Here is a 13577-nt window from a genome sequence, read left to right on the forward strand (position 1 = left end):
ATGTTAGTAGCTTCGAGAATACTGTCCAACCATCTCATCCTTTGTCGTCCCCTTCTCCTTGTGCCCTCCATCTTTCCCAACATCAGGGTCTTTTCCAGGGAGTCTTCTCTTCTCATGAGGTGGCCAAAGTACTGGAGCCTCAACTTCAGGATCTGTCCTTCCAGTGAGCACTCAGGGCCGATTTCCTTAAGAATGGATAGGTTTGATCTTCTTGCAGTCCATGGGACTCTCAAGAGTCTCCTCCAGCACCATAATTCAAAAGCATCAATTCTTCGGCGACTACCTATGGGGTTTACGGTTAAGTCCAGTCAAAGGTGACTACCTATGGGGTTGAGGCGCTCATCTCGCTTTCAGGCCGAGGGAGCTGGCGTTTGTCCACAGACAGCTTTCCGGGTCATGTGGCCAGCATAACTAAACCGCTTCTGGCACATGGAGGACCGTGACGAGTGCCTGAGTGCACAGAAATGGCGTTTACCTTCCCGCCGGAATGGTACCTATTTATCTACTTGCACTGGCGTGCTTTTGAACTGCTAGGTGGGCAGGAGCTGGGACCGAGCAACGGGAGCTCACCCCGTTGCGGGGATTTGAACCGCCAACCTTCCGGTCAGCTAGCCCAAGAGGCTCAGTGCTTGAAACCACACGGGCTTGTGTCGCAAAATGAGCACAAAACTTAGGCATCAGTTTGGAGCAGGGGCATAGTGTGGGGAGGGCCGGGCGGCCTATGGTTTTGAGGGGACCTGAGCTAGGTGCCCCCTATGCAGGGACCCCCACCCTGCCTGCTGCCGAGGGTCTCTGGGCCCTGGCCTGCTCTTTCCACCATGCCTTCGGTCCCCTCGCTGAATGGCCACCCGGCCAGCAGTGGGGAGATGTGCCCACCAAGGGTCTTATTGGCTACCCGGGCTACCTCTGTGAGAATGGTCAGGCAGGCTGGTGGCAAAGCACAGCGTGGTCTTGTGAACCCTCTGTACCCTGCACACACACACACACACACACAGCGGTGTCAAGGGTTTGGCTGGCATGGCAGGTTTTGTTCCCCCTCTGCGCCCAGCCCCTAGTCCTGCGTGGTTCATGCATATATGTGCCCCCTGGGCACCAATAAAGGATGCAGCACCAGTGGTTTGGAGGCAATCCAAAATATTGCAGTCACATATTAATGAAGCTCCTCCAGCGCCGTGTTTGTGTTTGTGTTTTGTTTTGAACCGGGGGCGTAATTTTGAACTGTGGCCAGCCAGGATTCGGGTGGTTGTTTTGCAGCAGATGCCTCTCAGCCCCGTACTCCGAGTTTCTTCTTAACTGCAGCTGCTAGAAACTGGCCCGTTTCTGTATATTTTTCAAGGTTATTGTTGTCCTTCACCAGATCTTAACCTATTACAGTATGTATCTGAAGAAGTGTGCATGCACACAAAAGCTCATACCAAGAACAAACTTAGTTGGTCTCTAAGGCATAGCTGTCAAGTTTCGGATTTGAAAATAAGGGATCAGCAGTCTCACCTATCCCGGGGACAGTCACATGTCAGTGGTGGGCGGAGCCAGAAGCAATAGTGGGCAGAGCAGCAATGTAAACTCCAAGCGGGCTTGGGCAAAGAGGAGGGCAGCCATGTGCTCCGAGCGATGGAGCCCCATCGTCTTCTTGTCTGATCCCATCAAAACAGGAGAGGAAGCAGCAGCTGCTCAAAGGCAGCCAGGCTCCGCCCGCCAGCTAACCTTATTGGCCGGCTGAGGGGCTCAGCGGCAACGGATAGGGGCTGATGCAGGGGGAGGAATACACCCCCCTGTAAGCACGGGAAACGGCTCCCACTTGCTTTGAGGTCTGAGGCTTTTCTCTCCAAGTAGGCGAGGTCTTCCCACCCAGTCCCTGGCCAGCAGGGGAGGAGCTGCTTCCATGAAAAACGGGAAATTTAAGGGAAATAAAAAATAAGGGAGAGCAGCGGGAAACTGCTTGAAATAAGGGAGAATCCCGGGGAAAACGGGATACTTGACAGCACTGCTCTAAGGTGCTACTGGAAAGAATTTTTTGTTTTCTTTTGTTTTGACTATTACAGTACAGTATTTGTAAGAATGGATTCCAAATATCGTTGAATTTGTCCATGGCAAAGTCTTGGTTTACAGTATATGCAAGTTGTTCAAATGTTGCAAATTTGCATATGTCTTCAATCCAATTGTAGAAGTGAACCGCATTTTTATTTTTCCAATTCCTCAGTATCTGTCTTTTTGCCGCGGTCAGGATACGGAGAGTCCACTCATATGGTCCTTTTGTAAGGTTCCATGTGCTGGGCATATAATTCAAGAGGATATTTTGCTCTGTAAATGTACCTGTGAGGTTGTTCCGTACAGTTCTGTTTTGATGGTTTCAGTTGTTGTTGTTGTTGTTGTTCAGTCGTTCAGTCGTGTCCGACTCTTCGTGACCCCATGGACCAGAGCACGCCAGGCACGCCTATCCTTCACTGCCTCTCGCAGTTTGGCCAAACTCATGCCAGTCGCTTCGAGAACACTGTCCAACCATCTCATCCTCTGTCGTCCCCTTCTCCTTGTGCCCTCCATCTTTCCCAACATCAGGGTCTTTTCTAGGGAGTCTTCTCTTCTCATGAGATGGCCAAAGTACTGGAGCCTCAACTTCAGGATGTGTCCTTCTAGTGAGCACTCAGGGCTGATTTCTTTGAGAATGGATAGGTTTGATCTTCTTGCAGTCCATGGGATCCTCAAGAGTCTCCTCCAGCAACTGGTTTCAGTTACCTCCTGCCAAAAATCTTTCCATATGGGACATTGAAAAACATACGTTTTAGAGAAGCATTATCCCTATTGCATCTCCCGCAGAGGTCCACAGACACACTTGCTATAGCAGTTAAAGCAGTTTCACCACTGTGTGTGCATGACCAGAGATCTGGGGCGCTGGGCTGTGTTCGCCCCCCCCCCTCGGTCTCTCGCTCATGGGTGGTGTCCCTCTTCCTTCTGCCCCCGCAGAGGCTGCCAGGGAACGATGTTCTCGTCTGCAAAGCCGTATGAGAACCAGCGCTACTCTGCCTTGAAGAAAGACTGCCAGCGGAGGAAAACCCTCTTTGAGGACCCCCTGTTCCCGGCCAACGACGACTCCCTCTTCTACAAGTCGCGAATTCAAGGTGTGCAATGGAAACGGCCAAAGGTAAGGCGAACTTTTGTGGGGATGCTTTTAAAAGGAAAATAAATTCAGGGAGTCATGAAAGTCTGTGTGCAGGGCCGGCGCGTCCATTAAGGCGAACTAGGCAATTGCCTAGGGCGCCAAAATGGAGGGGGCGCTGGCCAGGCTTGGGCGGGGGGGCCGGGGCGGGCTAGCAGCAGCTTCTGTGCTGTAGCGGAGAGGTGCTGCTTGCCCCCTACACCACCCCCCAGCTCCGGCTAAAGCAGGCTTTGGGGGGGGCGGGGGGCGGGACAGGCGAGCAGCAGCTATTCCGCTACAGCGGAGAAACTGCTCCTTGCCTCTCCACCACCCCCACCTCCCGCTAAAGCAGGCTTTGGCGGGGGGCGCCAGAAGGTGGTTCGCCTCGGGCGCGAGAAGCCCTAGCACCAGTCTTGTCTGTATGCGAGAGATATGGCAATACTATGGGCGCTCCTGCTTCTTGGGTCAGATCCTTTCTCCCTTACTCCTCGTGGGAGAAGTTTGGCATGTTGGTCCCCACAGCAACATCAGGCGCCTGGCTAATTTTGAACACTGCCCTGGCCACCTCTTCCACACAGTAGTGACCCTTTGGGGCCAAGGGGATGATTGGGCTCTGTATCAAAGGAAAGACCAGCTGCCTTCCTGGAAACTGGGAAGACCACTCTGCAGTCTTGGGCGTCTTGGTTTCTGCTTGAACTGTTTTGAATTTTTATTGTTCTGCTAGCTGACCCGGCCACGCGTTGCTGTGGCTGCTTTAGTGCAATGGGAAAGGAAGATGCAGTATAAAAGAGAAATTGATGTCTTTGCGTTGAAGTTGAGGTTGTTTTGGTTCTTTCTGGTTGGACCAGGGCCAGATTTAGGTTTGATGAGGCCCTACGCTACTGAAGGTAATGGGGCCCTTCATATGTCCAGCTGTCCTTTGCCAACAACAAATGGTCGCTTTTTTGTGTTGAATATATGCTATATGGAAATTTATGGACCTAATAGGTATCTAATGCCATTTGCACATGCAGAATGTAGGCACCCTATATATAGAAAGTAGCAAACCAGTGATATTTTAGTGAGCAGGCTAGCAGGCGGGGCCCATCACTTACATCATAGGAGCCTACACAACACAAAACACTGTTGCTCTCTGCAGGTTTTATTTTATTTGTTTTTTTATCTTATATTTTGGAAATGTACATCCAGTCCCCCCCCCCTTTAAAAATTTTTGGGGCCCCCAAGAGAGTGGGGCCCTAAGCTATAGCTTGTTTAGCTTATATGTAAATCCGGCACTGGATTGGACATCCAAACTCCAAGGAGAGTGGAGGAAATATCACGTGTCTTCAGTTCCATCCTCGGAGGTGATGCTCCTAGTTCAGACCCCTACAGTAGCTTTAGACAAGCTGTCGTTATTTTGACCTCAGTCTTGCTACCTGCAGTATGGGTTGGTAGCATTGACCTACCATGCAAGGTTATTTGGATGTATTACTGACAGCACAAGTGAATCTCTTCTGGAGGGTGCTGTAGTGTTCTTTAACAATCTTGCCTCTCCACTGCATGGATATGATGATGGATCCTGACCATAGGGCAGCCTTCCTTAACCTGGGTATCCACTGTATTTTGGAATACAACTTCCATCACCCCTGACCATTGCCCATGATGGGAGTTGTAGTCCCTAATATCTGCAGGGTAAAGGTAAAAAAGGTAAAGGGACCCCTGACCGTTAGGTCCAGTCGTGTCCGACTCTGGGGTTGCAGCGCTCATCTCGCTCTATAGGCCAAGGGAGCCGGCGTTTGTCCGCAGACAGCTTCCAGGTCATGTGGCCAGCATGACAAAGCCGCTTCTGGCGAACCAGAGCAGCACACGGAAACACCGTTTACCTTCCCCCCGGCGCGGTACCTATTTATCTACTTGCACTTTGACATGCTTTCGAACTGCTAGGTGGGCAGGAGCTGGGACCGAACAACGGGAGCTCACCCCGTCGCGGGGATTCGAACCGCCGAACTTCTGATCGGCAAGCCCTAGACTCTGTGGTTTAACCCACAGCGCCACCTAGGTCATATCTGCAGGGTACCAAGCTGGAAAAGACTGCTTCTTCAATTTGCAGGCAGTCTCTTAGGCGTAATAGCAAAACAATGCGAAACAGTTGCTCGCATTACGTTATCCTAGGATGGGTCGTTTTGGCACTCATTGGGTGTCTCTAAACGAGCTCGGTGCTTTAATTTGATTTCTGAATTGATGATGTCCATAAACGTGCGTTTCTCAAGAGAGAATCTCTTTCCTTCCTTCCTCCTCCTTCTCTTTTTGCCTCAGCTGCAAAATTCGCCCAGACGAACAAAGCACTAGAATTTCAAGAAGGACAAGGCAATAATTGTCTGGTTTGGTCAAAGATGGGAGAGGGGGCACTGAGGGAAGTGGAGGCTGGAGCAAACGGAGTCACTTTTGCCTCATTGTCGACTGGTGCGTCAGAGTGTTTCACATGGCTGTGAAGAAACACTCTTTCTTCTCCCAAGGGCGGTTTTCGTTTTGGAGTTTCCCACCCGCCGTTGCATTGGGGCTGCCCCTGCCACAGTGGACGTTGCCAAAGTCTTGGAAAGGGTTCAGAGGGAGAGCCATAGCGAAAGAGAGGCCTAGGACTGCCTCCTGGTATTCTGGACTACGACTCCCATCATCCACAGCTTGCACAACTGACCGATGGGAGTTGTAGTACAGAACACCCGCAAGGCTCCCCGGCTGGTGTGGGGAGCTGCTGGTCAGGAAGAGAGAAATAAACAAGGAGATAAAAAGCGCTACGCATTAGGCCAAAGAAAAGACGGTTGTTATTATTGGAGGTGGGGCAAGATTAAAAATGGCGACAGTTCTGAGATATTAAGGATATCTGGGAAGGCAGATGAAGACAAAATGAAGCCAAACTTCTTAGGATGACGTGGTCCCCTGTCTTTTCCGCAACATGTTGTTCTAAGAAGCTTAGGAACATGTGGTAGTTTAACCCTTGTTTCCCCCTCACAACCCTGTGAGGTAGGTCACACCAAGAGACAGTGACCAATGGCAAGGTGATTTTGAACCTCTTTTCCCAAGTCTCTGGGCTACTCACTGCACTGCAGGGGGCTACAATAATTTGTGGCACTTTTGGGGCTATTGATGTTTTGCTTCCAGGAACTGGCATTCAGGAGCAGAGTGCCTCTGAGCATGTGTTGAGACTCGGAAGGCAGTGCACTCCTGCTGTGGTTCCCCAGTGACTGGTATTGAGAAGCATGATCCTGCCTGGGCAGCTGGCTGACCGTTGTGAAAACAGGCCTCTGGGGTAGATTAGCCACCGCAGACTATGATATTCTTGTAAAGAAGCTGGTAAAATGTGGGCTAGACAATGCTACCATTCAGTGGATTTGTAACTGGCTGACTGACCGAACCCAAAGGGTGCTCATTAATGGCTCCTCTTCATCCTGGAGAGAAGTGACTAGTGGGGTGCCACAGGGTTCTGTCTTGGGCCCAGTCTTATTCAACATCTTCATCAATGACTTGGATGATGGGCTTGAGGGCATCCTGATCAAGTTAGCAGATGACACCAAATTGGGAGGGGTGGCTAATACTCCAGAGGACAGGATCACACTTCAAAATGACCTTAACAGATTAGACAACTGGGCCAGAGCAAACAAGATGAATTTTAACAAGGAGAAATGTAAAGTACTACACTTGGGCAAGAAAAATGAAAGGCACAAATACAGGATGGGTGGCACCTGGCTTGAGAGCAGTACATGTGAAAAGGATCTAGGAGTCTTGGTAGATCGTAAACTTGACATGAGTCAACAGGGTGATGCAGCAGCTAAAAAAGCCAATGCAATTCTGGGCTGCATCAATAGGAGTATAGCGTCTAGATCAAGGGAAGTAATAGTACCATTATATTCTGCTCTGGTCAGACCTCACCTCGAATACTGTGTCCAGTTCTGGGCATCACAGTTCAAGAAGGATACTGACAAGCTGGAACGTGTCCAGAGGAGGGCAACCAAAATGGTCCAAGGCCTGGAAACAATGCCTTATGAGGAACGGCTTAGGGAGCTGGGTATGTTTAGCCTGGAGAAGAGAAGGTTAAGGGGTGATATGATAGCCATGTTCAAATATATCAAGGGATGTCATATAGAGGAGGGAGAAAGGTTGTTTTCTGCTGCTCCAGAGAAGCGGACACGGGGCAATGGATTCAAACTACAAGAAAGAAGATTCCACCTAAACATTAGGAAGAACTTCCTGACAGTAAGAGCTGTTTGCCAGTGGAATTTGCTGCCAAGGAGTGTGGTGGAGTCTCCTTCTTTGGAGGTCTTCAAGCGGAGGCTTGACAGCCATCTGTCAGGAATGCTTTGATGGTGTTTCCTGCTTGGCAGGGGGTTGGACTGGATGGCCCTTGGGGTCTCTTCTAACTCCAGGATTCTATGATTCTATGATTCTATGACTGTTATAAAAATGCAAAAAGGGGGTAAGAATGATCAGAATCACGAGGTTTCGCTGCAAAAGGGGACCATTAGCAGAAGCCCTCTTCAGGCAGTATCTTCTACGGGATCGCTCAATTTCCCAAGCTCGTACCAGAACTTTGATAAAGGAAAGCTGTTTGCAGCGATAGTTCTGAACGTATCGTTGAAGTCGCATGTTTCCTGCTCCACCCCAAATGCGCTGGCATTGATAACAGTTGCAATCGCCTTTCTCTCTTAACCTCTTCAATTAATCTTCCAGGGTCAGTTGTGCTGCGCGAAGTCTCCCAACGAAAGGACATGAACTGCTTTTAGTCGTTCCTAGGAAATCTCTCCTCCCCCCACCACCCCGCACCTCCCACAGCTTTGAAAAAGCTTGCACGATGACAAATGTCCTTTGCTCTTCCCCGCAGGGCAAAAGCAAGGATTGTGTTGTTGTATTTTGGTCAGCCGAGGTTCCGAGAATTGTGTGAATTCTCAGGTATGCTGGAAATCCCGTTAGACCTGCAGCGGAAGGAATGGGCAGAATCAACTGGCCCTTGTGGGAGATACGGCGCCACACATTCCCACCAGAACACCCTTATTTCTGGCCATCTTGGGGGCTGTGTGTTTTGGTTGCTTTCGTCTCCTTTATATCATCACTAGTTGGTTGGCATCCGTCTGCCTCGGGCGACAGTGGAGTGAGCCTTTGCGGGTGAAGTCAAACCGTTGGAGAGTTGCGGCGCCTGCTGTGGCCGCAGAGACCGACACAGGAGAGACATGTTTTGTTGCAGCTGGGGCAGAGGAAGGCGTCTGGTTTTGCTGCCACAGATGCGCCAAGCCGTTTCTTCTCCCTGCGCTTCTCCCAGTGGCCATTCCTCCTCTGGTCACTGCTATGGTCATCTGCAAGGGATTCTCACATGGCAGGGTTGATGCTGCCAGCCTTCATGTCATGTTTGCAGACATCTTTTTAACACAGAGTTGGTCTGGCCCAGTGGTTTGCAACCAGTGTGCCGTGGCGCCCTGGGGTGCCTGGAATGATGGTCAGGGGTGCCGTGGGCAACCCTGGCCTCTGTCCCTCTTTCCTTCCCTCCTTCCTCTGATGCCCTCTCGCATCTCTACCTCCCAAAGGCTGGCACAGCTGTTTGTTGAAGCAGCCCTGGCTATAGGCTCCCCAGGCAATTGGTGCCTCTGGGAGGCACCTCTTTTTGGGGCACTGGGGGGCAGCTCAGAGGCCAGGGGCAGCAGCTGTGGCTGCTCAGAGGACACCTAGGAGAGGGGAGAGGAGAGGAGGCTGAGGGAACGTTCCACAAAGGAGCATGTTCGAAAAGGGTGAGAGGCTGTCAGCTCTGCAGGCAAAGGGTGACCTAACTGGGCTCCTGAGCCCCAAAGGGGTGCTGCAGAAAAAAATGTAGTTGGTTAAAGGAGCCGAGGATGCAAAAAGGTTGAAAACTTCTGGTCTAGCCAATAGGCCTGGTGTCTGAAGCCAGCACCCCTTACAGCACATCCTTGGGGGTCCTGCCATTTTCCATTTTTGAGCTGTCAGAGGATTTGGCTATCTAACTCAGCATCGTCTATTCTGATTGGCAGTGGATCCCCAGGGGGAAACAAGGTCTCTGCCATTACCTTCTACCTGATCCTTTTAAACTGGTGCTTCAGGATTCGAATCTGGGACTTTCTGGATGCAAGGAATGAGCCCTGCTGCCATTGAGCGGTGGTCAGAACATCACTGGGAGGGGTGTTTTCTTGTGAAAAGGTTTTACAGAAGGCAGGCCTCTTAAATTCCGCAGCAATGCCTTTAATGTTTACTGTATCATATCTGCTGATCAATGGGATTTTGTTGTTGTTGAAGAAAATGCATTTGGTTTCTTTTCCCTTCACGTCTTAGGCCAGAGCTGGGGTTTTTTTTTGGCTTTCTCCCTTCTGAAATAAGGTTAGCTGAGCTGAAGGCAGATGATTGAATTACTGGCTGCTCTCCACCAAGCCCAAGAAAAGTCTGGCTGGACTCTGCGGTTTAGAGAAGATACAGAGAATCAGCACTGAAATGTAGTGAATGGCATCATAGAATATCACAATGGAAATCTCTAATCAAGCTTCCAGTCCCTGTGAAGCGCGTGTGTGGAATAGGAGACTGAGCAAAAGACTGCTTTGGATGACAATAATATTATGGCCCGAATTCTCTTGAGCTTCACCACAAGCACAACGAACTGTATTTAACAAAGAATCATTATTTAGGTGATTGGTAATTTAAACTTGACATCCTTCTTGGAGGAAAAGATCTCATGGTGTGAAGTAATACAGATGAAACTGTTTGTTCCCTGTTGGTCCTGGACACCCCCAAAGGATCAGTTTCTTTTGAAGAAGAAGAAGAAGAAGAAGAAGAGTTTGCATTTGATATTCCGCTTTTCACTACCCGAAGGAGTCTCAAAGCGGCTAACATTCTCCTTTCCCTTCCTACCCCACAACAATGGTTAACAAAAAGTTGTTGTATGCTGCAAATAGGGTCAAATAGCAGCTGGGGGAGGTTGGTTTCTGCAGGGAAATGGGACAGGGCGAAAAGTGTCAACATCTGTGGTCCTGATGTAGAAGAAGAAGAAGAGTTTGGATTTGATATCCCGCTTTATCACTACCCGAAGGAGTCTCAAAGCGGCTCACATTCTCCTTTCCCTTCCTCCCCCACAACAAACACTCTGTGAGGTGAGTGGGGCTGAGAGACTTCAGAGAAGTGTGACTAGCCCAAGGTCACCCAGCAGCTGCATGGGGAGGAGCGGAGACGCGAACCCGGTTCACCAGATTACGAGTCTACTGCTCCTAACCACTACACCACACTGGCTCTAAGATCTGTAGATTAAGACACATGCACCTGGCTTTTTCTCGGTGAGAGACAGAAAAAAGTGAACTGCACGATGCGTGCATTTAGAAATAATAACAATATAATAATAATAATTATTATTTATTACTTATACCCTGCCCATCTGGCTGGGCCTCCTCAACCACTCTTGGCGGCTCCCAACTGAATGTTAAAAAACAAAATGAAACATCAAACATAAAAAACTTCCTTCAACAGATGTCTTCTAAAAGTCAGATAATTGTTTATTTCCTTGACATCTGATGGGAGGGCGTTCCACAGGGTGGGCGCCACCACCGAGAAGGCCCTCTGCCTGGTTCCCTGTAACCTCGCTTCTCGCAGGGAGGGAACCGCCAGAAGGCCCTCGGAGCTGGACCTCCGTGTGCGGGCAGAACAATGGCCGTGGAGATGCTCCTTCAGGTGTACTGGGCCGAGGCCGTTTAGGTCAGCACCAACACTTTGAATTGTGCTCGGAAACGTACTGGGAGCCAATGTCGGTCTTTCTTGACCGGCGTTATATGGTCTTGGCGGCCATGATGGCTCTCCCCTGTCTCTGTAGTCGGAAGCAGCAATGCTTCTGAATAGCACTTGCTGGAAGCCACAGGAGAGGAGGGCGGTCTTGTGTTCGAATCCTGATTATGGGTTTCCCACAGGTTGGCCACTCTGAGAACAGGATTCTGGAGTGGATGGGCAGCTGCCCTGATCCAACAGGCTCTGCTTATGTTCTTAAGCCTGCTTCACTAAGTTTGACCCTTCGCTTGGGTATGTGGAGGTTGTCTGCTAGCTCAGCTTACCTAGTGACCTCCAGCGGTTGCAGACTGCAACTTCAAGCAGTGCTCCTGTTTTGCATGCTGCATGACGGTCTCAGGTTCGAAATCCTGGTGCCCACCTGCACCACACCTGAAATTTGATGTGGTGCCAGGTTTTGGGAACACACCATTGTGGCCATGAAGGAACGATCAAGAGCTTGAGGTGAATTCATAGAAGTTGGAAGGGACCCCGAGGGTCATCTAGTCCAACCCCCTGCAATGCAGCAATCTCAACTAAAGCATCCATGGGCAGAAGGCCTCTGCTTAAAAACCTCCAAGGAAGGAAGGTCCACAACCTCTTGTGGGCGTCTGTTCCACGGTCAAACAGCTCTTACTGTCAGAAAGTTCTCCCTGATGTTTAGGCAGAATCCCCTTTCTTGTAACTTGAAGCCATGGGTTCGAGTCCTGCCCTCCAGAGCAGGAAAAAATGAGCTGGCCAAGCGTGAGGTAGACCTCCTTTTCCGCTTTTGAAGGACTAGACTGGTCTAGGTCGACAAATCCTCTGGCCTTCCATAAAGCGGCTCAGTGTTGCCGATACTAGTTTTAAAGCAATGGAGGAGAAAGTTGCCAAAACAAACTAAACCCGAAGATGTCCAGAAATGGATAAGGGTGATCTGGTGGGCACGTAGCTCCCACAAGGGCCGGTTGATTCTGTCCACTCCTTCAGCTGCAGGTCTAACAGGATTTTCAACATACCTGAGAGCCTACACAGTTCTCAGAACCTCGGCTGATACAAATTGAAGAACCAAAGTCTCCTTTCGCCCTGCAGGGAAGAGCCAGACGCAATTGTCATCTTGCAAATTTTCCACCACTATGGGAAGGAAGGGCAGTTTCTTCTTCTTGTTGTTCAGTCGTGTCCGACTCTTCGTGACCCCATGGACCAGAGCACGCCAGGCACGCCTATCCTTCACTGCCTCTCGCAGTTTGGCCAAACTCATGTTAGTAGCTTCGAGAACACTGTCCAACCATCTCATCCTCTGTCGTCCCCTTCTCCTTGTGCCCTCCATCTTTCCCAACACCAGGGTCTTTTCCAGGGAGTCTTCTCTTCTCATGAGGTGGCCAAAGTATTGGAACCTCAACTTCAGGATCTGTCCTTCTAGTGAGCACTCAGGGCTGATTTCTTTGAGAATGGATAGGTTTGATCTTCTTGCAGTCCATGGGACTCTCAAGAGTCTCCTCCAGCACCATAATTCAAAAGCATCAATTCTTCGGTGATCAGCCTCCTTGATGGTCCAGCTCTCACTTCCGTACATTACTACTGGGAAAACCATAGCTTTAACTATACGGACCTTTGTCGGCAAGGTGATGTCTTTGCTTTTTAAGATGCTGTCTAGGTTTCAGTTACAGGTGGGTAGCCGTGTTGGTCTGCCATAGTCGAAGCAAAATAGGAAATTCTTTCCAGTAGCACCTTAGAGACCAACTGAGTTTGTTCTTGGTATGAGCTTTCGTGTGTATCTGAAGAAGTGTGCATGCACACGAAAGCTCATACCAAGAACAAACTCAGTTGGTCTCTAAGGTGCTACTGGAAAGAATTTCCTATTTTGCTGTCTAGGTTTGTCATTGCTTTTCTCCCAAGAAGCAGGCGTCTTTTAATTTCGTGACTGCTGTCACCTTCTGCAGTGATCATGGAACCCAAGAAAGTGAAATCTCTCACTGCCTCCATTTCTTCCCCTTCTATTTGCCAGGCGGTGATGGGACCAGTAGCCATGATCTTAGTTTTTTTGATGTTGAGCTTCAGACCATATTTTGCGCTCAGGGCAGTTTCTAGGAACTCACGTCCTTTTCATTGGGAGACCTCGCATTGTGCAACTGTCCCAGGAAGATTAATTTTTAAAAAGGTTTTGGCCACCCTTCTCTCTTATCAATGCAAGTGTAGTTCTATAGGGAGGGGAGAGACCGTATTCACTCATACGAACCGGCACAGGTTTTGAGATCTCTAGGGGAGGCCCTTCTCTTGGCCCCACCACCCTCACAGGCATGCTAGTTAGGGACTCAAGGCAGGGCCTTCTCGGTGGTGGCTCCACCCAGGTAACTTTGGAAATCCCTCCCCGGAGAAGCCAGACAGGTCCCCTCCTTCTTGTCCTTCTGCTAGCAAGCGAAGAACGTCTTTGCACGCCCTCCAACATTTTCACACCAAAAACTGGGACACACATTTTCCGGGATGCGCTCCCAGGCGAGTCCCGCTCCATGATCTCGCCCTGGAAAAAAGTGTTTTTCTTCGGGGTGGGATTGCAACGCCCAAAATGGCCGCCACAATCTCGTGTGGGAAAATGGGATGCCCTGTTTTTTTTCCTGAAACAGTTGCAAATGGAATGCTTTTAATGACAGGGCTGGTGATGGGTGCCGTTCTTTTTTATTGTGGTTAT

At 49.8% G+C, this 13577-nt stretch overlaps 1 protein-coding gene across 1 annotated transcript in view; it reads left to right on the top strand.

The window, feature by feature from the left end:
- Nucleotides 1-2963: 2963 nt before the first annotated feature.
- Nucleotides 2964-13577, top strand: part of CAPN5 (calpain 5) — a 52284-nt gene continuing 41670 nt past the window's right edge. The window contains exon 1 of the mRNA XM_033146000.1: nt 2964-3139. Within this exon, the coding sequence (XP_033001891.1) occupies nt 2978-3139 (162 nt within the window). The 5' untranslated portion in view covers nt 2964-2977. The remainder of the gene's footprint in view (nt 3140-13577) is intronic.

The sequence above is a fragment of the Lacerta agilis genome, chromosome 4, assembly GCF_009819535.1.
Source record: "Lacerta agilis isolate rLacAgi1 chromosome 4, rLacAgi1.pri, whole genome shotgun sequence".
Lineage (NCBI taxonomy): Eukaryota > Metazoa > Chordata > Lepidosauria > Squamata > Lacertidae > Lacerta > Lacerta agilis.